This window comes from Dipodomys merriami, unplaced genomic scaffold, assembly GCF_024711535.1.
Source record: "Dipodomys merriami isolate MVZ:Mamm:240054 unplaced genomic scaffold, mDipMer1.0.p SCAF_22, whole genome shotgun sequence".
Taxonomy (NCBI): Eukaryota; Metazoa; Chordata; class Mammalia; order Rodentia; family Heteromyidae; genus Dipodomys; species Dipodomys merriami.
Window position 1 is genome coordinate 9,118,469 of NW_027203604.1, and position 26,623 is coordinate 9,145,091.

General features: G+C 46.9%; 1 protein-coding gene across 11 annotated transcripts in view; it reads left to right on the plus strand.

Moving 5' to 3' along the window:
- Wnk2 (WNK lysine deficient protein kinase 2) overlaps positions 1 to 26,623 on the plus strand; it is a 118,359-nt gene that overhangs the window by 15,815 nt on the left and 75,921 nt on the right. For all 11 annotated transcript variants that reach the window (XM_070033301.1, XM_070033297.1, XM_070033295.1 and 8 more), the window contains exon 3: positions 25,574 to 25,746. In XM_070033301.1, the coding sequence (XP_069889402.1) occupies positions 25,574 to 25,746 (173 nt within the window). The remainder of the gene's footprint in view (positions 1 to 25,573; positions 25,747 to 26,623) is intronic.

Genomic DNA, 26,623 nt, shown 5'->3' on the forward strand with positions numbered 1-26,623 from the left:
ATAAACAGAAAAAGGTGGAAGTGGCACTGTGGTTCAAGTGGTAGAGCACTAGCCTTGAGCTGAAGAGCTGGGGGACAGTGCCTAGGCCTAGAGTTCAAGCCCCATGCTGACAAAACAAAAAAAGCAAAAAACAAAACAAAACAAAAAAACACAAAGCTGTAAGCCAGGGACTGATGGCTCATACCTGTAATCCTACCTACCTAAGAGGCTGAGATCTGAGGATGGTGGTTTGAAGCCAGCCAGGGCAGGAAAGTCCTTGAGACTCTTATTTCCAATAAATTACCCCAAAAAGCTGGAAGTGGAGCTGTAGCTCAAATGGTAGAGTGCTAGCCTTGAGCAAAAGAAGCTAGTGGCAAGGCTCTGAGTTCAAAACCTAGGACCTGCACCAAAACAAACAAAAAAGAAACCAAAGCTTTGGGGGGGAGGGGGGAGGCTGGGAAGGGATGTGAAGGGTAAACCAAAGGAGGAGGGTGCAATGCTTGGTAAGAAATGTACGCATTATCCTGCCCGTGTAATTGTAACCCCTCTGTACAGTATGTTCACAAATAAAATAAAATAAAATAAAAAAAAAAAAGAAACCAAAGCTTTAGAGGGGAGCAATAAGGGTTCAGCTGCCATATCGAGAGGCAGGGGTGGGGGAGAATTTGAGTATCTGGCCTTCACCCAGCACACAAGGGCTTCACAGCTCCCTCAATCCCATAACCTCTTGCAGCTAGTGTGACTCTAGTCATCAGGTTGTTGCTAGATGAAAGTCTTCTGTCACTGCTGAAAGACCTGGAGTCCAGGTGACTAGTACAAAGGCAGGATGCTAGGAGTAGCTAAGTAGCCTCTGCCCAGACTTCACTGATGATTTTCTGTGCCTCTGGAGGGGACCACCTTTGTTTGGAGGAAACCAAGATTTATGCATGGTATGTTTGGGAGTGGGAGCAAGGTTCTGGCCCCATTTCTACTGGCTGGGCAGTCTTGTGCAGGGTAGCCCCTGCCCAGCATGCTGTCTCTGTGGGAAGGGTCCTGTTTGGGGGCTTTCTGACCCCCAGAAGTAGAGGAGATGGTGGTATCATGTGGGAGGGGTTACTGTGAGGAATTGTTGACCATGGAAACACCAGGCTTATCTTGGGATGGCTTATCTTGGGATGTCCATACTGTTGGGCCTTGCTAGCTAGCCTCTAATTCTCAAGCCTGGGAGGGTCTGTGTGATGGCTACTCACACCCTGTCCCAGCTGGATTAGTGACCTCCAGTCCAAGGTGAACTGATTAGTGATACTGGACTAACTAGCAGAGGAGGGGGTGCCCATGTACATCAGGGGGTAGAGGCAGCGGATCGGTGAGAAGGAAGTGCAAAAGTGAAAACCTCACCTGGAAGCTCTTTAATTTTTTATTTTATTTATTTATTTTTTGATGGTTTTAGGGCTTAAGTCTGGGCACTGTCCCTGAGCTCCTTTTTTGCTCAAGGCTAGCATTCTACCACTTGAGCCACAGTGCCAATTTGAGCTTTTCCCATGATTAATTGGAGATAAATGTCTCACAGACTTTCCTGCCTGGGCTGGCTTTGAACCACAATCCTCAGATCTCAGCCTCCACTCTACTCAGAGTGGATTATAGGGATTATAGGGATGAGCCGTCGGCACCTGGCTAAATTTTTTTTTTATTATTATAAAGGTGATGTACAGAAGGTTTACAGTTACATAAGCTGGGTAAAGCGTACATTTCTTTTTGGACAATGTCACCCTTTCCCTTTTATTTTCCCGGTTTTTCCCTCCTATCCCTATCTACAAGTTGTATAGTTCATTTTCAACATAATGTCTAGTTTTCTATGTCTTCCTTTACCCTCCCAAAGACATATAAACAAACAAACAAGGCCAAAAAAAAAAAGAAAATGAAAAACAGCAACAAAGAAAACTACTTGTTTCTGTTTCTTGGAGTTCATTTTGATAAATACTTTGTATGACCAGAGGCACATAAACACTGTGCCTTTGTTTCTCCCCTAAGAGTATCCTCTTTTAGTCTACCTGGAACTCTTTTTGAGAAGAGTGATGTACTGAGGGAAAGAGCAGAATTCTAAATCTAGCCAGCCTTGAGATAAAATGCAACAATGCTGATGAAAAAACTAGTTTAATAGGAAGATACAGATGATATTATCCAAAGAACAAGAAAACTCAGATGCTAAAATGGTGTTGCTTTTGCCTTTTTTGATCCCTGGGGACAGTCAGTCCGTGTACGTGTGCGTGTGCGCGCGCGCGCGTGTGTGTGTGTGTGTGTGTGTGTGTGTGTGTGTGTGTGTGTGTGTGTGGTCTCCTTTTCTCCCCAGTGAGAACACAGCCTCATAGATGATTGCTGCCTTGCTCTGGTCTCCCAGGGACTCAGGCTGTGTCTGTCTTCCTGTGTTTGGCTGGATGCTGCTAATTTCTGCCCATACAAAAGCTGCTTGAGCATTCCCACAGACCAGAGGGCTAGGGTACCATTCTTCTGGTCCTCCAGGGCTCTGGGCCCTGGTCACTCAATACTCTTGGGAAGGGAAGTGTGGAGAGGTGCTGGCTGGTAGCTCTTGTTGCTTCCTTCCAATGGCAGAGCTCATGGAAGCAGACTCTCTGTGTGGCCAGACTGGCTGCTATCCCTGGGCACCTTGTACAGACAGCACAAGTCTCAGGTGAAGTGTGGTCTGAGGCTTGGTGACCACTTCCTGATGGCCTGAGCCTTTTCTCCTCTCCTTCTGGTGGCTGCAGGCCCTGGGCCTTTGTGCTTCCCCAGTGTTTGGGACCTATCACTCACCTGTGCCTCCCCCTGTCCTGGGAAGAGCCCGCTTGGCTTAGGTCTGGCCCCTCTGAAATCGCCTGTCAGCCTCTGTAAATATTTGATGACGGCAATGATAGAGAGACAAAGACGTGCACTGTTCCCTGGAGGGAGAGAGATGGTGACATTGGAACGTTCTGGCCCTGCCGGCTGTTCCCCAAGTGGTTTATGGACGGCTTTCCAGGCAGGCTCTTTGTGTCTATTCACTGCAGGCCAGACCCAAACCCCTTGGCTTGGCAGAATGAGCAAAAGGTGGCTGCCAACTTCCCACCTGGAAACTAGGCTGGCCATAAGAGGACCAGCCAGGCTTGAGGTCATTGTGGAGTCCTGATCTTCTGACTTGACCTGTCCCTATCAGCTGAGCAGTCTTGGGTGAAGAAGGGGTGACTTACATGTGACACAGGCCCTTGGCAATGCAAAGAAGGCCCCATGCTCATGGGCTCAGCTGCTGTGGGCATGTCACAGCTAGAAAGGCTAGTGCCTTTCTTCCATGGCCTGGTGCTTGTCTCCTTGCACAGCCAGGTGTGATGGCTCCTGTGGATTCTGCAAGAGAATAGGAGAGAGAGACAGAGACAGAGACAGAGACAGAGACAGAGAGGGGAGAGAGAGAGAGACAGACAGAGAGGGGGGAGGGAGAGAGAGAGAGACAGAGAGAGAGAGAGAGAGAGAGAGAAATGCATGCCCAATTTGTATTGCTTGATAGGGAACATGCCTGCCCTACAGGTGCTTCTGTGGGAAGGACAAACCCTTTGAGAAGGACTTATGGAGGGGCTACCTGTCTCTTGAAAGGATCAGGAGCTGCCAGGAGCCTTAGGGCTCCACTCTGGGGAGGGGTGAGTATGTGCATGGTTGAGGGCCTTTGGACAAAAGCCTGCACATGTGGGTGGGGATGGGTGGGTCTCCTGGTATAGTCCAAATCACAAAGGTGAAAGCTGTGACCTTTTATATGTGTGTGTGTGTTTGTGTGTGTGTGTACTGTTCCTGAGCTCTTTTGCTCAAGGCTAGCACTCTACCACTTTGAGCCACAGCTCCACTCTGATTTTTGGTTAATTGGAGATGAGAGTTTCACAAGGACTTTACTGCCTGGGCTGGCTTTGAAATGTGATCCTCAGATCTCAGCTTCCTGACAAGCTAGGATTATAGGCATGTGCCACTGATGCCCAGCTTGCTTGGCCTTTTTGCTTAGGCTGGGGTTCTACTAACTGAGCTACTCCTACACATGGTTTTTTGCTGGTTAATTGGAGATGATTCACATGGATTTTTCTGCCTACTCTGGCTTTGAACCATGATCATCAGATCTCAATCTCCTGAGTAGTTAGTATTATAGGAATGAATCACCAGTGCCTGGCAAAAGCCGTGACTTTTCATGGTTTCTGTGGCTGCAAGCCTTCCATGCACCTGTGAGGTTGTCAGATTGTAGGGACGTCTAGATATGAGCAGGTCATGCTTGTTGGACATCTGTAGTTGGAAAGAGTAGAGCAGAGGTTGGTGGGGCTCATGGCATGCTGTCTGTTCTTGTAGGGGGTGGCAGGGTGGCACATTACCTTTTCCCTTAAGGACAGGACTAATGACATTTACCAGGCATCTAGGCTAGTGTCCAAATGGCGGCTATAGGGGGATGGGCTTTCTGGGACCAGTGTCCAAATGTGGGCAGTGCTAATATGAGGGCCAGGGCATGTTGGGCTCCCCCAGGTCTGGTTGGAGCAGTGATACCCTGGCTGCAGGGGCCGGGTTTAGAGCTTCCTGGAGCTGTAATCTGGCTGGGGTGGGGAGCCTGATTGTCCCTTGCTCAGGATTTTGAGGAGCCCTGATGGACAGGGCTGGTCCCAGGGGATTGCATAGCTGTCAGGGCTGTGAGTGGACAGGGTTGCATGGACAGATGGCCCCATGGGGCAGCAGCAAGGGTGGCAATATGTGGAGGCTGGGAAAGTGGGATGGGTGAAAGGAGTTGATATCTGCTTCTTTCTTTGAAAGAATGACAAAGCAAACTAAAGCTGAGGCAGCTCCTGGCCCGTGCTGGCCAGAAAGAAGTATAGAAATGAAAGAAGCTTACTGAGGGTGGGATCAACTTGGCGGTGGTACTGGGGTAGGGTCAAGAAGGTATCCATGCCAGGCACTGGTGCCTCATGCTTAGAATCCTAGCTACTCAGGAGCTGGGATCTGAGGATTATGGTTCAAAGCCAGCCTGGGCAGAAATGTGTGTGAGCCTCATCTCCAAATAACCACCAGAAAACTGGAAGTGCTGTCACTCAAAATATCCATGTCCTCAAGCCCACATGTCCACATGACACTTTCCATAGAAGACCTCTGCAAGAAGAGGGATGGGGATTGGAAGGAGGGTTGGGGAGGTTTTCCTGAGTATTGGGTGGGCCTGATATCATCTCCAGAAGGATAGCAGGAGAGTCAGGATCAGAAAATGAGGTATAAGTGTGGAAGATAAAGTAAGGAGCCATGAGAAGGAACCTTTAGAAGCTAAAGGGAACCAATCAGCTCTGTTTCCCTCTCTGGCCTCCAGAACTGAGTGAATAAACTTGTGTGTTTGTGAACCCAGTGTGGTGGCTTGGAGAAAATCAATGCACCTAGAAGCTGTCCTGATTGGCCAACCATGTGGCCTCCAGGACTGAAGACAGCCCAGGACTAGATGTCCTGTAGAGGAGGAAGTCTGGAGGGCTTCTTGAGCATAGCTTATAGCCATCTTGGGCTGGGGTGTTGAGTACCCTCTGGATGTTCTAGAGTGGTACTGGAGGGTAAGACTCACTCAGGAAGTGCTTTTTTAAAAATTACTCTGTGTGTGTGTGTGTGTGTGTGTGTGTGTGTGTGTGTGTGTGTGTGTGTGTGTGTGTGTGTGTGTGTGTGTGTGTGTGTGTGTGTGTGTGTGTGTGTGTGTGTGTGTGTGTGTGTGTGTGTGTGTGTGTGTGTGTGTGTGTGTGTGTGTGTGTGTGTGTGATGGGGCTTGAACTCTGAGCCTGAACGCTGTCCCTCAGTTCTTCAGCTCAAGGTGAGTGCTCTACCACTTGAGCCACTATGCCACTTCTGGTTTTCTGAGTGGTTTCTTGGAGATAAGAGTATCACGGACTTTCCTCCCTGGACTGGCTTTGAACCGAGATCCTCAGATCTCAGCCTCCTGAGTAGCTAGGATTATAGGTGTGAGCCACCGGCGCAGAGCTTCGGGAAGTGTTTTAAACTAACCGCTTTCCTGGTCAGGGAGCTGACAAAAGCTCATGTAGGATATATGAAAACAGAGTTTAGGGATGTGTGCAAGGTGCTGGGAGTAGGAGAAGCAGATGTCAGGGCCTATCCCCCCACTTCCTGACACTAGGCACTTGCATTCCTGATGTGGACAGCTGGCCTGCAAAAGTGAGAGCCTCCATAGCTGATGTGGGATGAAGAGGGAACATCAGCTTTTATGAATGTGAGCCCCAGGGGGTGGCAGCTCCTGAGGGGCAGTGACCCCAATGCCTGAGGGCAGAACTGCCTTGGACTAAGACGGGAAGCCAACTGGGTTGTGGCTGGAGTGTCCTGGGTGTGCCTGTGATCTCTATTTTAAACACATAGGAAGCCCAAGGGGCCTGTTGTGGGAGACAGCAGAAGCTGGTGGCTCTCTCAAGAGCAGGTGCTGACCTTGAGCCCTCAGGGACAGTGTGGCAGGGAGGACAAAGCAGTTCAGTGACATGGGTTGGTGAGGCTTTCTGTCCCCAGTGTAAATGCTGTAGCAAGTCCTTAGTAGCACTGGGCTCAAGGAACCTGGAAAGCCAGGGTCATGGGGTGGGTGTGAAGGGAGGGTACATTGGACCCAGAGCTGGACAAGGGTACTGGATTGTGTGGTTGGTGGGCCCGGCTAACTCTGCCATACCAGTGTTCTGGAAAGTTTGTGATCCCACAAGGTTAGAGTCGTGAAGCCAGGGCTTTCTGTGAGGAGAAATTGGTGCTCCTAGACTCAAATAAATATCACACAGACATATGCCAGGGACCTTACTTTCCTCCTGCCACTTGGAGATCAATTTTACTGCTGAGTACTGTTTCCATGGCTGTATCTGCAGATGTGGTTTACCAGTATTGGGCAGAGGCAAGTGGTCTCCGTGGGGATCACCCATTCTAGTGCCTCTTTTGCCCCATCAGAGTTACCAGCAGTGGGGGAAGGACTCTGTGGTAAAGGTGGGGTCTTCTGAGCCTCGGTGTCTGGAGGACAGTTAGCCATGGTGGACCACAGCTGGCAGCAAGCTCTGCCTCAGGCCTTATCATCCGAGGAGTTTTCCGCCAAGGACTAGCTCATCCTGTCCCTACTAGCCCAGCGGCCTCTCCACCCACTCCCCTGCTGGCCTAGTTCCTGCTCCTCCAGTCCTCCTGGTAGGCCTTCTCCATTCTCCCTTGAACCAGCCTGCTCTCAGGTACCCCTACTCTGCTGGCCAGCTCTCTCTCTGTCCCTTTGTCCCTCCTTAGCCAACCTCTGTCCCCTTGTTCCTTCCTAGCCCTCTGTCTTCCCCAGACCCCTCTCTCTCTGTCCCTCTTTCATCCCCAGCCCCTCTCTCCCTCTGGCCCCATTTCTGTCACCTCTGTTCCTCCCTGCCCCCCACTTCCTCCCCAGTCCCTTCCTAACCCTCCTCTGCCTCCTTGTTCTTCCCAAACCCTTTTCTGTTCTCCTGCCCTTCCCCAATCTCCTCTGTCCCTCTGGCCCTCCCTGCGGCCTGTCTGGAGCCTGGTCTCCATAGCAACAATTGCTGCTGTGGAAGCTGGCGCCTGCAGAGCCTCATCCCGTGGGGAGGTATTTTTGGCACCGCCAAGGGATTTTATTTTATCTTTGGTGTTGACTTTTACTCTTTGAGTGGCACAGAGCTGGGGTAGTGCTGGAGAAGCCTCACTCTGGGCATTTCCCAGGGTACCTGAGATGTGGACACTTTTTGGACAGCAGATTTGGTCCTCAGTTGTGCCAAGAGCCCCAGGAGACTGTAAAAATGGGTACTAAGGAGTGCCAGAGTGAGTGGGAACCACAGACTGGCTGACCATGGCCCCATGTTGATCCCCAAGCCACTATTTTGCAGGATACTTCCCATGATTCGTTTTACTGCTGCAAAGAATGGTACCCACCAGAGTATGAGAGTCCACAGTTTCGTCTGATAATTTCCTGTCCCTGGTCCCCCTGAGGCCCCTCTGGATATGGTCTGTATGACTAGGAATAGGAGGGTTGAGGCCTGGGTGCAAGGAGCAAATGCTGACCATGGCCTTCTGTGCATCTGAGCCCTCAGGATACCTGCGGTTTGAAGAATGGGAGGAGTGGGCTGCTTACTGGGGAAGTATCCAGAGTCCAGGCAGGGGTTTCCCTTTGTTTGTAGAGAATGTACTGTGACAGGATACAGGAGCCTAGGTGATGAGAGCCTACCTAATGCCCCGGAGGAGTTAGTGAGTTGCATTCTGGCTCTTCTATACCCTGGAAGCCAAGGGACTCTGTGGTTCTCCATCTCTTCATCTGCTTTTAGAGAGACCATGAAGGTACTCACAGTGTTTAACCCTTGCTGTGACTTCCCTAGACCAGAGAGGCTAGCAATGCCTGGGGGTTGTCCAAATCAGAGGCAAGACCAGCTATGGGGAGAGTTACTAAGGGCAAGAACCTTGGAGAATTAGACCTTTATCTTGCAGTAAGACCCTTAGGCCCAGATAACAATCGCTCATCCCCCTCCCCCAAGAAGCAGAGTGGTGGTTTAACCTGTTTCAGGTCTCTGGGGCGCTTGTCATTCACCATTTCCCACCATCAGGAAAGGACCCCCAGCTCCCCTGAGGGGCACATGTATCCTGCTACCCCTCTTAGCATGCAGTTGGTGCTCAATGCATGCTTGAGGGTGATTAGGCCTCTCCAGGAGGAACATGATATGTAGTAGAGGCTGCAGGAGAAGTGGTCAGAATCTACGGGATTGGTAATTCTGTCTCCAGTGAGTGCATTGGTACAAACCCGAAACCATTTATAGAACAGGTGCCAAAGGGAGCTCTTGAGGAATTAAACGCCATGGTAACCTCGCTCTGGAAATTAAAATAGCCTCGCTGTAAACACTCTGCTGCTTCCTGAGCCACGGGCTGGGTCTCTCTGCTTATGTAGTGCAGGAGGATGTGTGCTTGCTTGCTCATTCATTTGCCAGGCACTGTTTGGTTTTATGAAGTTGAGCAGATAGCAGAGAATTTGGGCAACAGAGGAAGGAGAACAGCCCTGTGTGTTCAAGGGGAACTCCTCCAGTGTCTGTGGTCATGGCTGTGCTCAGCAGTGGGGAAGGGTACAGAGATGGCTCCGAACCTTTCCCAGACAGTGACTTGATGCTTGCTGCCTACCTCCCTGGCCAGGGACTGCGTGACTGCCCTGAGGATTCTCATCATCTCACCAGACCCTCTGGGGTGTCTGGTTTTTCTTTCGATTATAAACAATACTTCAGGGATTATTCCCACATATGACACTGAAGCTGCAAGGTTTTCGATGGTTTTCCCATGGAGAAGCCCAGAGGTGACATGCCCAGGTGAGCACAGACTTTGGAGGTGTTGTATGTCCCTGGTTTTGGTGCCCTGCTAGAATGGGCTGTTTCCGTTCACTGCGCTAACATTATTTGACGTCCTCTTATGTTATAGTCTTTGGGGAAATATTTAGAAAATGGTAGAGGAAGTAGGTTTTTCTAGGGAAAGAAACCATCGACACTGTCACTCTCCTCAAAAGTGAGCCTCCCTTCTGTGTGTCCTGCCATCTGACGGATTCCTCTCCCTGTGTATGATGTACGACTCCCTGAGTGTGTGTCCTCTACTAGTGTATTCACACACATGCAGTGAGCTGCCCTCCTTCTAACTGGCATGTGTGGCAGTCACAGCTGCAGTGGCGCTTGGTGCTAGGCCACACAAGCTTCATCCTTGAGATTTCCCAGAATGATCCCATCAAGGACACTGTGGCTTGTCCATGAAGCATGACTCTTAGCAACTGCATTTCTTCTTCCAAACAATTTCTGGGGGTGAAGTTTTTAGCCTGTCAGGAAGATGTAGACCTTTGACCCCACAGCCAGCCCCTTCCAGGTGGGGACGGATGGTTGTGGCCACCTCCTAGTGGAGGAGAAGTGTGGCTCAGGTCAGGACATGCTTGTCTCTGTGCCCACCTTCTTGCCCCCCAGCTGTGTAGACAGAATGGCTACTTGGATGCAGTCTCCTAGCCCTCTGCTCTTTGTAACCTGGAGACATGGAGGAGGCCCCAGGGCCACCTTAGGCCTCCCTTCCAGAGGCAGAGATGCTTTAATCCCAGCCTTTCCCCCAAGGCCTCTAGAACCTTGATTGGGAGCGTTAGGGCCTTCTTGGTCTTAGTTTGTCTTCACCACTCCCTAGAGGGTCTGCAAGGTTCAACACATGGTATGGTGCTGAGAATCACTTGGTAGAGGATGGGGCTGCTCCCAGGACTGCCTTTGGGTGGAAGAGCAAACCTGCATTGTGGCAGATAGGGGCCCATGGTACATGACCATGCCTGTAGCTGGCCTGGACTGTGCTCTTGGGCAGGCTATTCACCTACCTGGCTGGACCCCCTCAGGTGAGAATGAGTGCTGATCTTATAAAAAAAAAGTGGGGGGCAGGGGGATATTAACCATGGCTGAGGAGGTTGTGATGTGACATAACCTATGTTGTGATATTGATGTTATATTGCATCAGCTTTACATGCACTGTACTGTGTAAGTGTGGCATACAGTACATGACAGGACATGGGACAGGTGACTGTGGCATGTTGTGTAATGCACATGCCATATGCTGTGTGATGTAAAGATGCAGTGTGATGTGAAACCGTGGACGAAGGGTGTGATAGACGGGACATAATATAGGACATGCAATGTGCGTTCTGATGGTATGTGTGTCCATGATATGTGGAGCATGTCACTTGTAAAGTGTGATAGGGTGGGAGCTGTGCAGGCCTCCTGAAGGCCTAGGTATCTGGGGGTGTAAGATGTTTCATCAGTGTGTCCTAGAGAGGCCTAAGAAGGAGAAAAGATGCTGGGATTCTGATGCTGCCTGAGAACCTGCCTTGCTATGCATCTTCACCATGTGTCAGTCTCTCCTGCATGCTGGGAAGGCTCAGCTACACTCTTCTCTCATTCACCCACTCACTGGTTTTCCCTCACTTGTCATTTAACTCATTCACTCGCTCATTCACTCACCTGGTCACTCACTTGTTCCCTCCCAGTCACTCCTTTACTCTCTAACTCAGTTGCTCAATCCATCACTCTGTCATTCACTCATTCCCTCCTAATTCATTCATCCACTTTTATTATTACTCTCATTTATTATACATTTGTTTATTCACTCATTCATTTGTCTTTCACGTATTATTATTATTTGGTTGTGTCCAGTCCTGGCGCCTGAACTCTGGGCCTGGGCGCTGTCCTTCAGCTCTTCAGCTCAAGGCTAGTGCTCTACCACTTGAGCCACAGCGCCACTTCCGGCTTTTTTCTTTTTGCTTATGTGGTGCTGAGGAATCGAACCCAGGGCCTCATACATGCAAGGCAAGTGCTCTACCGCTGAGCCACCTTCGCAGCCCCCACGTATTATTATTATTCACTCTTCACTCATTCACTCTTGCATTCTCTCATCCATTCACTACTCTTCCACTCCTTTGATATTCAGTTTGTTCTCCCATCATGATTTATACTCATGGGTTGGTTATCCATTGGCTCATTCTTTCTTTCTTCTTTCATTTACTCATTTATTCTGTCATGTGTCTTGTGCCTCTTTGTGGGAGAGAATTAGGGAATGGAGAGATTTCATTGCCCTTCCTGGCGGGTTCCTGGGCATTTCAGTGAAGCTTGAAGTTGGGATGAGGAGAGATCTGCTCTAGGTGTCAGAGCTCATTCCATTGTGGGCTTGATATGGTTTTCCTGTCTTGCAGGTTCCAGTGAATGAAAGTGGTCCCAGAAAGACTGGGTCCTATGGAGGCTGGCCACTTGTCTTTGGCTCATGTGGAGAACCCTCTTTGGAGCCTTCACATGTGGCTCCTGGATATGCCTTTTCAGCCAGGGACAGCCTTCTGCATGGCCCCAGAGCTTGTTTCACACAGGCCTCTGGACTGACTTGTGGTTGGGGCGTGCTGTAGAGGCAGCTGGAGTTGGATGTTGCCAGGGTTCAGGTTCTGCCTGTCACTGGCTATGTTATTGAGCCTGTCTGAGTCTTTATTTCACTGGCCTTGCACAGCCCAATGGCAGAAGTCCTGTCTCCAGGTCACCTTCCTGGGTCCAGTACGTGGTTACTGCCAGAAGTGATAGAGGGGGTGGAGGAGGGAGGCGTTTCTCATCCCTAGGGTATGAGTGAGAAGGGAAGAGAGTCCCCAAACTCGCGTTTTCCTGCCCCGAGTCATGGGATGTTTAGACTGACAGTTTTGCTAGTAGGCCTTTGAATGTGAAGCATCTTAGATGGAAGTGGGGAAGGGTCTTGTAGGGCCCCAAAGCTGAGCTTTCTGGGTCTCTATCTTGCAGTGTAGAAATGGCTGTGCTGTCTTTTGGGAACCTACCTTCTTCCAGGAGTAGGGCACCAGCTGAACACTGAGCTCTGTATCATACGCAGGATTCTCTTCTGATCTTGGGAACAAGGAAATTGCATTCCATCTTCCCAGTAAGGAAGCTGTGCTTCTGCCCTGGGCCTGCTCTGGGGAGGCCTGAGCTCTAAGGCTGAACAAAGTGGTTGGGGTTGTGACTCCCATCTGTCCTCACTGTTAATTTCACCTTATTGCGTAATGTAGGGTAATTATTTCATCACATACTTGCACGTCCCTGAAACAGTTTTTACAGCCAGGGTGTCTTCAGATGAGACGTGGCCTATAATTAAACAAGCCCTTTAAAGATCCATAGATCTTTGGTTTCTGGGAAGATTATTTATGTTTGCACTTAGCAAATTTGTTAGGTGTTTTTCTTTCTTTTTCAAATATTTTATAGCAGCTGTGCTAGAGATCACATGTGTCTTTTTCCTCCCATGTGCTAGTAATAGGGGTTGAACTGTGAGTCTCACAATCTTGTTCAGCTCTTTTGCTCAAGCTGGAGTTCTACCACTTGAGCCATAACTCCATTTATAGCTTTTTGCTGTTGGAGATAAGAGTCTTTTGGATTTGTCTGCCTGGGCTGGTTTTGAACTGTGATTTTCAGGTCTGTCTTCTGAGTAGCTAGGATTATAACCATGAACCACCGGGGCCTGGCCTTACCTATATCGTTGAGTCACTAAAATTTGACCAGCATATTCAACACCTTCTGGACAATACAAGCCTCTTAGGACACTTGAACTCTTTATTATTTTCTCTACCTTTTGTGACATTGTCAGGTAGTTTAATCCCTATCTGATTTGTATCTCACATAATATTATTGTTGTTGTTCTTTTATATGGTTAATATTAATTGAGCATGGCTAATGTGCTATCCTGTCCTTTGCTTCTTATTCTTCCCTGCAATTCCATCTGAGACTCTTTCCCCTCCTCTTCATATTCCATTTAGTATTCCATCTCTCTCTTCATATTTCATTTAGTACCCATGTGTTAGTGATGATGTCTTTGCCTGAAAAAGCCTTTATTCTTATTTGAAGAATATTTTTGCTGTATTTAAAATTGAAAATTGACAATATGTTTTTGCTTCAGGTCTTCAAAGATCATTATTTCTCAATCATTTTCCATGGTTTAGATTTGAGATCAGCTGTCAGTCTACTTGTTGGTCTTTTGAAGATGGTGCCCCATCTTCCTGCTGCTTTTAAGATTTTCTTTCTAGCTGCACTGGTGGCTCACACCTGTAATCCTAGCCACTCGGGAGGCTGAGATCTAAGAATCCCAGTACAAAGCCAGCCCAGGCAGGCAAATTTGATTTAGTAGAGTGAGTGCCAGTCTTGATCAGAAAAGCCAAGTAAGAGCACAAGACCCTGAGTTCAAGCCCCAGTATGGGCATGTGCACGTGTGTACACACACACACCCTGTTTTCTATTTGAGTTTGATTTTTCCGAATTTTTAAATTATAATATGCCCAGGTATGTTTTTCTTTGTATTTAATCTGCTTGGGTTTACAGTACTTTGGAGTTTATGGATCTACTTAGTTTTGGAAAATTTAGGGACATTATTTTTTAAAAAAATATTTCCTTGATTGGATTCTTTATACTTTCTTCTTTCAGAACCCATTTACATATTTCCACTGTCTTCTATGCCTTGTGACTTCTTGTATCCATTTATCTGTTCATGTTTCATTCTGTCATTTTCTATGATCTGTCTTCTGGTTTGCTAATCCTATCTTCACCAATGTCTATGCAAAACCTATATATTGAATTCCTAATTTTAGGTCTAGATTTACATTTGCTTCTTATTTCAGATTTCAGTTCTGGCAAAATGAATCATCTTCCTATCTGTCTTCTTCATTACACTAATTTCAGTAATTTTAAAGTCTATGTATATAATTACAATATATGGGTTCTTTGGAGGTTTGTTGTTGTTATCTTCATTTATTTGTTTATGATCATTTGATTTTGTCCCTTAGTGTGCCTGGTCATTTTTTGTTGTTGTTGTTGTATTTGAAAATTGTGGAGATGTTTGAAGGCTCTGGATTGTTTTATCTGTCTTAAGAGATTTACTTTGCTTCAAGGAGTCAATTAGAATAAGACCATAATAACAAAGGCCTTGAGCCCCTGCAGTCTGGTTTAAATGGCTTCATTGCTTTGCTTCAGCCTTTGCAAGGGCTTTCTGGTCCTATTTTTTCAGACATCTAACCCCTCTGGAAGGGCTGATTTGGAAGACTGCATCTTCATTCTTTATGAGGTTCTGGGCTCTGAATTGACTATTGAAGATCTGGCCACCTTCTAGCCTGCTGATTTAAAGTGCTAATGGTCAAAAGCAGCACCACCCTGTAGAAATGTTCATTGTATGGATTACAAATAGAAACCATGTATATAATTTTCAGCTTAATGGTGACATTAAAAGTATAAACGGTTAAAATTAGTTTAACATCTATGTAATCAATATAAAATTATTAATGCCATGTAAAATTAGTTTAACATCTATGTAATCAATATAAAATTATTAATGCCATGGAAGAATTATTTTTTTCCTTTCTTCTTGCTTTTTTTATTTATTTTTATTTTATTTATTTTTTTGCCAGTTGTGGGCCCTGAACTCTGGGCCTGGGCACTGTCCCTGAGCTCTTCAACTCAAGGCTAGCGCTCTACCACTTGAGCCACAGTACCACTTCCAGCCTTTTCTGCTTATGTGGTGATGAGGAATCAAACCTAGGGCCTCATGCATGGGAGGCAAGCACTCTACCACTGAGCCATCTTCCCAGCCCTTTATTTATTTTTTTTAAAGACAAGGTTTCACCGTTGAGACCTTGCTTAGGTCTAGGCTTAGGCTGGTCTTGACTCATTTTCTTACTGCCTCCTTAGTGCTGAGATTATAGGCATGCACCACTTTGCCCAGCCTTTTCTTTTTTTGTAGAGTTTGGGATGCACTCTAGGGTCTTGCTTATATTATATATGGTAAGTTCTCTATCACTGAGCTAAATCCCCAGGCCAAGACATTTTTTTAAAAAACAACATGACTTTGAAACCTAGTGTGCACTTACAGTATATCTGAGTTTGGAGTAGCCTCATTTACAGTGCCCATTAACCAATGTGTGGCTGTTGTTTTGGACCATACAACTTGAAAGGGAAAAGCAATGATGAATGCGGAGCTTCCTTCTCTCCAGGAGAGTCAAAGCTGTGGCATCAGGATGAGTGGTATATTGTGTGCCTGTGTGTAACTCTGTGTGTGTGTGTGTGTGTGTGTGTGTGTGTGTGTGTGTGTGTGTGTGTGTGTGTGTGTGTGTGTGTGTGTGTGTGTGTGTGTGTGTGTGTGTGTGTGTGTGTGTGTGTGTGTGTGTGTAGCAGATGTGGGCAGCTGGGCCTTCCTCCAGCCCCTGGCCACCTCAGGCTCCTATGGTCTTCCTGTGGTCCCAATTGCATGTTGCTGGAGCCATCTGTCTGTACCCCACTTTCCTTTATGCTCAACCTAGCATAGTGTCCAGCTTAGAGGGACACCGTAGATGTTTATGCCTGTCATCTGACATCTGGCCTGATAGCATTCCCTGGCCTAGAGCCCCAGCCTGGTTTCCAAGGTCATCTTAGATCTTTATTTAAAAAAATATTTTTGGTGGTGATGGTACTGGGGTTTGAACTCAAGGTCTCATGATTACTTAGCTTGAGCATCACTTTTTTCTGGTTATTTTGGAGATGAGGCTGGTAGACTTTTCTGCCCTGGCTGGCCTTGAACTATTGTCTTCTAGATCTCAGCTCCCTGAATATCTAGATTACAGGCATGAGCCATTGCTGCCTGTCTTCATCATAGATCTTAGTGGTATCACATGGGCTACCCAGAAACTCGAGAAAGGAAAGCGTGAGGTCTTGGTAACTTCCATCTGGGGTGTTTTTGAGAACTGAGTCACAACTAGAGTCTTATAGACATTGTAACTCTAACCCCTTTTACATTCCCAGAGCTGTGACCCTGGATATCAGCCTGTATTGGAGATGCAGGGTGTGTGGGCAAATCTGCTTTCTGGGTGATGAATCACAACATACAGCATTCAGTAGCCTGTCAAGACTCTTGCACTCTATGGCCACTCACCCTGAGTTCCCTTGAGCCTAATGTGGGACCAGGGTAGATACACAGAGAGGTGGAGCCTGGAGTCCAACTCCCAAGAGGATGGCCCTCCTCAACAGCTAAGTTGTCTGGGCAGAATTCCATAGCCTCACTCTGGAGTAGCCCTGCCTGCCACTCCCCGCAGGAGCTGCCCTTTGTGACTGAGCTGTTAATTCTGCTGACCTGAGGCCCATGGTGCTGTCCAAATCTATCTTTAGATGTTCCTGCAGAGAAGGGGCCATGGGTGGGGCCTACCCTTTCTAGAAACCAGATACATGGTGTAATCAGGGTGGCCACTTAGTCTCCGCCCACTGGGCTCTGGTAACTTCAAGTGTCCACTCAGATATGAGCATGATGAGCCTTTGGAAGGGGCTTTTAGGGCAGGATACCACTGTGGAAATTCCAGCTTCCCATCTTCACGACCTATTGGTCCAGTCTGCTATTGAGAGTTAAAGCAGCCACTTCTCCATGAGGAAATAATGACAGTGATTTTCCTTAAGGAAAGATCTCCTTCACTGTGGCCCATGCTGCATAGGATCTGCCATGGCTACCTGTCCATGGTGGGGAAGTGGGTTGTATAGAGGATGTATGCTGTGGCCACGGGCTTGATCTCCTGGAAGAGAGCTTCCTGTGGCTATGCACAGGCATTAATTTGTAAAGAGAGTATTGAGGCTACTGGAATATGGGCTGCACTGACCACTGAATGCTGCATGGGCCAGCCACCCAGCCTACCACTCACTGGTTTTGTGTAGCACTTGGGTGCATGGCTCTGTCATGCTCAGAGAACAGTGGGTGGTGAGCCTCTCTGTCTGCTCTGTCTGGCATGGCTGTCACCATCTCTGTGCCCCATTGTAGTAAATCACAATGAAACAGACCTTTTCCTCAGTGTCTGGCTGTGGACCTGCAGATGTATTACCCCAATTCCACCCTGTCCCTCCAGCCAGTTTCCTAGGAGGTTGCTGCAGCCAACTCTGACTTGTTCCCCTTCTCAACAGTGACTGAGGTCAGGGAAGAGCTGCTCATGGTCAGCTTTCTGCCAGAGTCTTTACTTATAGCCTCTTTTGTTCCTCTGAGGCCTGGGGTAGGGGCTGCCATCATTATCTCTTCTCAGAGAGCTGGACTTAGAGCTTGGATTCTGCTCTGGACCTCTCAGTTCCTGTTTTCCCTGTTGGGCCCAAGGCCTAGTTAAGGACCGCATGGGGTAGAGTGGGACTCAGGCCAGCCTATGTGCCAGCCACAATTCTTGGTGACTCTAGCAGTGTGGCCTTGCACCTGCTGAGAAGACTTGGGGCCATTTCTGATCTGGAAGGGGGGGAAGTGTTGGGGCATCATGACACCATGAAGGTACAGCTGGTGTCCCAGTTGCCTAAGCCAAAACTACATTATGGAGCCTCCCCAAAGCTGGGTTGAGTGGCTCTGAGGTCTTGCCAGAGGCCACTGGGCAGCTAGCCCAAAGGGAATGGAGCTTATCAGCCCTGCCATCAGCCCCTGTGTAAGGACCTGAGACCAAAAGAGGGCTTTGTAGAGTGGAGTGGGGAGCTACAATGGAACCATGGAACTTTCCTTAAGGAAAATCACTGTCATTATTGGGCTCAGACAGTCCACAGTCCATCAGCCATGCCCCATGATGGGTAGGGTTGGGGCCTCAGAGGAGCCACTGTGCCTGTGACCCCACCCTATGTCCTCCTTCTCTTGGCCTCATGCTTCCTTCTCATCCCTACCACATGGTAAGAAGTTGCTGGCTCCCCCAAATGGCCCTATCTAGGATCGGTTTGCCTGGGAGGAGATGGGTTCCTTCTGTAGCTAGTGAGTATGCCCCAAACTGACCATGCTCTGTAGGAGGCACCTCCCTGCCCTCATAGCTGGCCCTTCAGGGTGAGGAACACATGCTAGGCCCCAGAGAAGTCCAGGTGTGGGGCCTCCACTGACTAGTCCTCAGACCCCTCTGTGTATACTTCAGGATGGCAGCAGGCTTTCTTCCTTACGAAGGATGAAAGATGGCTCTGGTCTTACACGTGCTGGTGGTGATGGTGGTGGTGGTGGTGATGTGTGTATATGTGTGTGTGCATGTGTGTGTACATGTACACGCACATGTGCACTTTTGTTCTGGCTAGCTGGCTTCCTCTGCTGTCTGTAGAATGGGTGAGAGGTATCCTCAGAGTCAATGTACAGATGCTATACTTAAGCTCCAAGATGAGCAGACTGCTGGTGGGCCCTGCTCTCTCCAGAGATAATGCAGATTCACCCAGAATGCCTGAGACAATTGAGAGAAAGCTCTAGGCACTTCAGTGAAAGTTACATTGTCAGTAATATTATTCTTTGTTTTAGTCACTGTATACTGCTAATTTGTGATGAGCTCTCAACTCAGAAGAAATACCTTTGGCTCTCAGAGCCTTGGGATCACAGGAAATTATAAACATACATACATACATACATACATACATACATACATACATACATACATACATACATACATACATACATACATACGTATATATGGTGGATTTCCCTGGGTAGAGCAGGCTGGACTTTGTTCATTGAAATCCCATTTCTTTCTCTTCATCTTTCTTCCTTTTCTGATCACTTTCCTTCACTTGGCTCTCAAAGTGCTGAATATGCTGGATCAGCACATTAATTCTCTTGGCAAGGATTTTGCTGTGAACTGGCTTGTTCAGAACCATGCCAGCTGCATGCTGGGTATCATTGTATACTCTTCCAGTTTTGCCATGGTAATATTTGAAGGTTCTTTTTTGAGCATTCCCTTGATGTGTACAATATCACCCTTCTTATGGATTCTGCAGATATGTGGACAAAGGACCAAAACTCCATGCTGTTGGTTTGCTTATTTTATTGTAGAGGGGTTACAGTTACATAGGTCAGGTAATAAGTACATTTCATTTTGAATAGTGTCAGATCTCCATGTTTTCTAAGAGGCCTGGAGAATATGTATCTGGCACCTCTCCTCTTTCTCTTGTCATTTTAGCAAGGAAGATGGCTGTTCTGGCTCAAAAGCCAGAATATACAGTTTTGTGACAGAGTAAAAATATGGCAGAATCACAGATTACTTTCAGAAAATGCTATATCATATATTTCTCACGAGTGGAAATGTGGACCCCAGCTGGAGTTAAAGTTTGCTCATGTGTTTGTCAAATGGTTGACTGAAGTCTCAGATCACATGCCTATAATCCTAGCTACTCAGGGGGCTGAGATCTGAGGATCACGATTCAAAGCCAGCCCAAGCAGGAAAGTCTATGAAACTTTTATCTCCAATTAACTACAAAAAAAAAAAAAGCCAGAAGTGAGCTGTAGCTCAAGTAGTAGAGCACTAGCCTTGAACTAAAAAGCTCAGGAACAGCGCCCAGGCTCTCCAAGTTAAAGTCCTAGGACAGGTACACACAAAAAATGTTACTTGTTTTAAAATGCTAGAAATGGAGAAGAACCTTGTGCAAGCCACTCTTGATGTTGTCTTCTGAATTTACTGGTTGGCTTAAGTCAGTACTTCGTTTACAATAATCTAGCATGAGGTAGTGCTTTTGATGTTAATATTCAATATTAATATAAATTATTTATTCCATATGATCATATTATCACCCACTTCCCCTGGTCAAGGACATCTAGTTTTTGCTGTGTGTGTGTGTGGTCCACTGGGAACTGTGCAGGGTAGAAGCATGGTTAGAGATCAAAGCCTAAACCACCTGACACCTCTTCCTCCCTCTGTCCCTCCCTTTTCTTTAAAGCCAACAGTATAATTTACAAAAGCCGTGGGGGGCCAGACATTCAAGTTCAAGTTTCTGTCTCAGATAATTATAAACTTTTTGGCGCTCTTGGCAAAGAAGACTAAGTAGAGGAAGTGCCTGGCCAGCGACTTGCCACTGTGCCCCTCTTCCTCATACTGTGCACACTTCAGATCACTGGATGGATAGATGGCTCTGTACATCACATCTCCATCTGCAGCTTGTAGGGACCCATAGATAATGGAAGGGATTATTTTTGGTTTGATAACAACACCTTTTCTTTTTTACCTTTTGAAAAAAAAAGTATTTATAGAGTATCTTTAATGTCTCATATATTAAATCTAAGACATACATACAATTGATTAAAAGTCAAGCTATACTACTGAGGAAACCAGAGAACCAAAATAGCCACTCATGACACAGAAGTGATCATTTCATTCCAGTATTGGACACAGTAATGATTTGTTCAAAAGATACAACAAAACCTGTCCAACAAAAAAAGAAAGGAAAATTAAAAACCATTGGTTCAAAACCAGCCTGGAAAGATAAATTCTCAAGATTCTTATTTCCAGTAACCACCAAAATGTCAGGAGTGGGGCTGTGATTCAAATGGTGGAGTGCCAGCCTTGAATAAAAAAGCTAAGGGATATCATCCAGGCCCTGAGTTCCTGGTTAATTTGAGATAAGAGTCTCATGGACTTTCCAGATCAGGCCCAATTGGGAAAGCTTTTTTATCTGTAGATTCAGCCCTGCTATCTGCCATGCTTGATAGTCAGGCTGGGTGACAGATTCCCAAAGAATCCCACTGTCTTTTCTTAAATGTGGATTGAGAACTAAAAGCTATTGCAGTGTGGGCATTTTGCTCTGAAGTTACGTGGAACTCTTCACACTCTAGCTGTTGACGAATACTAAAATTCAGGTAAAGGTTATACTTAGATTATAAAGGTTACTTAGATTATTGAATCGGTGGCTATGCCCACAGGACGGAAAAGATGGGTGAGAGCATATTGCCCCCAAAAGGTTTTGTAGGTGAGGTGGTCTGGCCTAGGTACCATCTCCTTCCAAGCTAGCTGCCTTTATCCTCTTGACTTCAAGGGTCAAGTCAGCTGCATCTTTTTTTGTTGTTGTTGTATTTACCCAAGGTGTATGGGAAGTGAACTTTGAATTCCCGATTGTCTGGAAATGATTATGGACATTCTAGCTTAGATATATATTGGGCTGGGTATAGAATTCCGAGTTGGTACTTTGAAGGTGCTGCTCCCGCCCCTGCACCTGATGTCACTGATGAAACTTGCTGCCACCTGAGCCATGCCTTTGCAGATAGGACTTGCTCTCATGCTTCAGGCTTCTGAAATTTCTCTGGAACAGGTCTGAAAGTGGGCCAGTTTTTATTTACTTTGACCTGGCATCAGTGGGCACTTTTATCCTAAACTGTTTTCCTTTCCGTTTGGAGAAATGCTATTCCACTGTCTAGTTATACTTGGTGATAACTATTCACAGAACTCCTGTTACATACTTGTCAGATTTCTAGGTGTTTCTTTCCTATCACTTAATGTTTCTCTCTCCTTTTCTTCTGCTACACTTCTCTTTCTCATTTGGGCTTTTGTTTGGGTCAGCATTTGAAAAATGGCGATGTGGTATATATGCAATGTAACATCTTGAAAATGGAAAATTGATGGGCTTTGACAAATGCACACACAGGTGCTACCTACCTGGTCTGGAATGAGACAGAGCATTCTGGCTATCCCCAAGTTTTCTCAGGTCCCACATCTGCCCACCACATAGGTAACCAGTATGTGATTGTTGACCCCCTTTTACTCATCCTGTCTCTCCTGAGTTTTGCATTGCAATGGTATCAAACTAGGTATACTCTTCTATCTGGTTTTCTTTGTTCAGCTTGATCCTTTTGGGTTTCACCCATGTAAGACCAGGAATTTTTTTTCTTTTCCTTGCTGAGTTGTATTACTGTGTGGATGGGTTATACCATAGCTTGGTTCCCATTCATCTGGCCCCAGATATTTCAGCTGTGTCCAGATTGAGCTTATCGAAGCATTGAGCTTTTTAATAAGGCAAGCCCAGCTTGAATTTGCAAGAATTCTTTCTTGGTTCTTTCTTTCTTTTCTTTTCTTTTTTTTTGGTACCATTCCTGGGCTTGAACTCACAGCTTGGGTGCTATCCCTGAGCTTCTTCATTTTGCTTCAGCCACAGCTTCACTTGTACTTATTTTGGTGATTAATTGGAAATAACAGTCTCATGCCTAGGCTGGCTTCAAATCACAATCCTCAGATCTCAACCAGCTAGGATACAGGCATGAGCCACTGGTGCCCTGTCCTTCATGGTTCCTTTTTAGTAGAAGCTTGGTCTTTGGTATGTATATCAACTTCTTGCATCTGTATAGGAACATAGATAGAAGTGTCCATCTGTTTAAACTTTGATTCCTTTCTTTCTGGGGTCTCTAGGAGCGGAATGGAATGGCAGGATGTAGACAGAGTTGGTGTAAGTCTGCCAAGGTGCTTCTCTCTCTCAGCAGCATTGTGCTAGGAGAACCATTGTTTTTAGCTGCCTGGGAACTGAATGAGCCATCTTATTGTTGCCCTTCTGGGAGATGAGCAGTGCAGTCCCAGTGTGGTTTGAACCTGAATTTTTCAGTGGCTGATGACACCGATTACTTTTCATGTCTAGTTGGCCATCTCTGTGTCATCTTGGACAAAGTATCCACTCATGTCTTCGTGTGTGTGTGTGTGTGTGTGTGTGTGTGTGTGTGTGTGTGTGTGTGTGTGTGTGTGTGTGTGTACTTATGTACATGCCAGTACTGAAGCTTTTACTCAGGGCCTTGAACTCCTGCATGGCTGTTTCACTCAAGCTGACATGCTACCATTTGAACCACAATTCTACTTCTGGCTAATTGGAGATAAGAGTCTTATAGACTTTTCTGCCTGGGCTGGCTTTAAACCGAGACCCTCAGATATTAGCCACCTGAGTCTCTAGTATTACAGGCATGAGCCAGAATGCCTGGCTATGTCTTTTTAAAAATTACATCATAGACATTCTCTATGATCAAGGTTCAAGTCTTTTATCAGAAACTTGTATTGAGAAAAGTTTCTGCCTTGGCTTGTTTTATCTTCAATAAGTAATTACTTTAATGAGCAGACCATGTTGCCCAATTATTATCTAGGTTAAAGATGAACTTTTTTGTACTCAATGTTTTAATAGATTGTGGAATATCTTATTTTTCTAATTTTTGAGGGTTTTGTTTTGTTCTGGTACTGGGGCTTGAATTCCAGGTCTAGGCTCTGTCCCTTAGCTTTTTCATGCAAGGCTGACAACTCTACTACTTGAGACACAGCTCTACTTCTGGCTTTTTGGTGGTTAATTAGAGATAAAAATCTCACAGACTGGCTTTGAACGTTGAGCCTCAGCTCTCAAGTTTCTGAGTAGCTAAGATTACAAGTATGAGCCATCAGCACCTGGCTCAAATGTTGGGCAGTTTATTAAGGTAAGCCTAGCTTTACTTTGCAGGAACTCTTTCTTGAAGGTTCTTTTTAAAGAAGCTTGCTCTTAGGTAAGCATGTGAACTTGGATCTTCATGGGAACATTAACTAGATATCTTAAAGTTGCCTTGGTCTCTGAATTATTTGTCTTTCTATGTTTAGTTGCGCTGATGGTTTTTCTCTCTTCAGCTCTGTTGTTGATGGCTTCTGTCCAGTCCTGCTCATGAGTGGAAGAGCCCATTGAAAGCTTGTGTTGTGGGTCAGAGATCTAGTGGAGCTGGTAGAAGAATGGCCTGCTGGGAGATCATTTATTTTTCTTCTTTTTTCTTCTTCTTCAAATTAGCAATACTGAAGTTTATGCTAAAGGCCTAACGCATGTTAGTCAGATCCTCTACCACTTAAACCATGCCCTCTTTTTTTGGGGGTGGGGTGGGGTTAGTTAATTTTACATATGTGGGAAGGGTCAGGGTCTGCCTGTACTGTGATCTTCCTACCTATGCCTCCTGTGTAGCTGGGATTATAGATATGACTCACCATACTCTCCTTGTTTGTTGAGATGGGATCTTGTTAACTTTTTGCCTGGGCTAGCCTTGAGCCATAATTCCCCCAACCTTGTCATCATGAATAGCTAGTATTACAAGAGTGCACCACTGAGTCTGGTACATGGAAGATAATTTCTTAACAAGGTAGCCCTTGTCATGAATCTTTGGTTCACCTGTCTTCTTATTGGAATCATACTTGATGATTTGAGACCTCCAAAGAATCTTGTCTTGTGTTTCCTTTTAGTTCTGCTCTTGCTCACATCTATCCAAACCCACCTGTTTTCTGTCTTCTCCAGGATTTCTCTGTTCTCTGTTCAGTTGTGTTTATAGTTTCCTTCTGAAAATACACATGCCTCTTTTGTCACATTCCTGTGGCTCTTGGGTGGGAAGAAGGCAGGCATTGCTCTTTAGCCCTCTTGGGTCAATGCCAGGAGGTGACTGAAGCACCTCTCAGGTGGAGGTGAGGAGGGCACACTGTGCTGGCCCCACAGGGAGAGGTCATGGTTGGGCCCACGGACTAGGGTTTCATCTTGAACTTGGTGATGTGTCAGTAAAGGATTTGGGAAAGGAGAGAAGTGCGGGGTGGGTGGGAGGGGGGCACAGAGGAGGAGATGGGGGAGCTGGGTCAGGCAGGGTGGGAGGGTGCTGTTGAGCAGAGTCTGTATGTGCTACAAGGTTGGTGGGGCCTCTGTGGAACATTCGGAGTTCTTGCCCTTGCTCACACACCTCATGGGGGTCCTAGGAGGAGAAGGATGTCTGCTTTTTCTTCCCTGTTCTAAACTTCGGGTCAGTGGATTTGTTCTGCTGGCCACAGTGGCCTGAAATTGGGACCCTCCTGACTCAGAGGACCTGGGGTGCTGGCTGTTGGTGTGGAGTGTGCCAAGACTGTTCTTTTCTAGCTCAGCCCTGGTGTCTGGCATGTGTCAGCCTTTGCTCTGGTCCAGTCTCCTGGGTCTTGAGCACTTCCTCCCAATTGTGTATACATTTGAAGCAAACTGCTGTTTCATTCCTTTTAACAAACACTCACAAAGTAAATGATTGCTGAGGGAACAAGGCCTCCGAGGTGTTTTTAATGAGAAAGTGCATGAACTTGGCAGGGTGGATCTTGCGCTGGTTCTGGCTTCCTGGAGCTTCTTTTTGCAGAAAGCCCCATGTAGGGGCTACAGAAGGGACTCACAGGTCAGTGGTGGTGGCCTCCTTGCATGTTCTGTGGGTAGAGCAGAATGGCAGACTGCTGTGTGATGCTGCTGGCACAGGCCATGTCTCCAAAGCTTCCTATTACTCTTGCCACCTCTTCTTGTATCCATTACATTTACCTTGCTTCCATAAAGAACAATGCTGCAGGGCCAAAGCTCTCAAGCACTGCCCACCCAGTGTGTTTCTCTTACTCCAGGACCGGAAGCTCACCAAGCTGGAGCGACAGCGTTTCAAAGAGGAGGCTGAGATGCTGAAAGGCCTACAGCACCCCAACATCGTGCGTTTCTATGACTTCTGGGAGTCCAGTGCCAAGGGCAAGCGGTGTATCGTACTGGTGACTGAGCTGATGACCTCGGGGACACTGAAGACGTAAGTGCTGCCTGCCCACTGGCCATGTGGTTTTGGCCATGGGTTCATGGTCATAATAGGTAGGGGTGATAGAGGTCCCAGGCTATAGGGACCATCCTCCTATGACCCAGTGTTGTGTATCTTAGAAGTGCTCCTCTTGGGTGATAAGTCTTTGTCCTCTGGACAGTGGGACGTCTCTTCCCTAAATGAGAAGAAACAAAGAAATCTGGCATTTCTTTTTAGCATCTGGCTTGCTCTGGCTTCCTAGACAAATGAGACCCATCCCCAGAGGCAGTTTTGAGACTATCCTCACTGTCCCCTCCTGAGTAGGACACCAGGGGTTTGCTTTGCAGTGCAGTGGTTTGTCCACTCTGCCTGGGGCTTTGCTTCTGGCCATAGATGAGCCGGCCCACCACGAGCTCTGGTGGGAAGCTGTCTAGAACAGGTGTAGAGGACTGGGTTCAATGAAGCCTTGGGAGCTGGTGGCCATGGGTTGTCATGGCAGATGCCCCTCCCTGAGGCCTTGGTGCACCATGGGGACAGAGGACTGTTCCTCTGGGTGTCCACAGCTTAGTTTTGTCTGAGTTGTTCTGACCTGAACATCAGCTCTCTGCAGTGTGCAGATACAGCAAAGAAAGGCCCCCTTTCCCTACCTCCCCTGTAACTCCACCCTGGGGATACCTCAGAGCAGACCACCCAGGTAGCCAGTTCAAGGACCCCTTTCTTGATCCCTAGCTCTAGGTGTTTGCACAGGCTCTGGGCTCCCCTAACCCTCATTCTTACCTAGATATCCACTGGCTGAGACTGTTGTGCCATAGCAGCTTTTCCCTTGGTCGGGGGAAGATCAGAACTGTGCCTGGCATGAGCCTTACAAGGTCTGTAGTACAGGAAGCAAGTA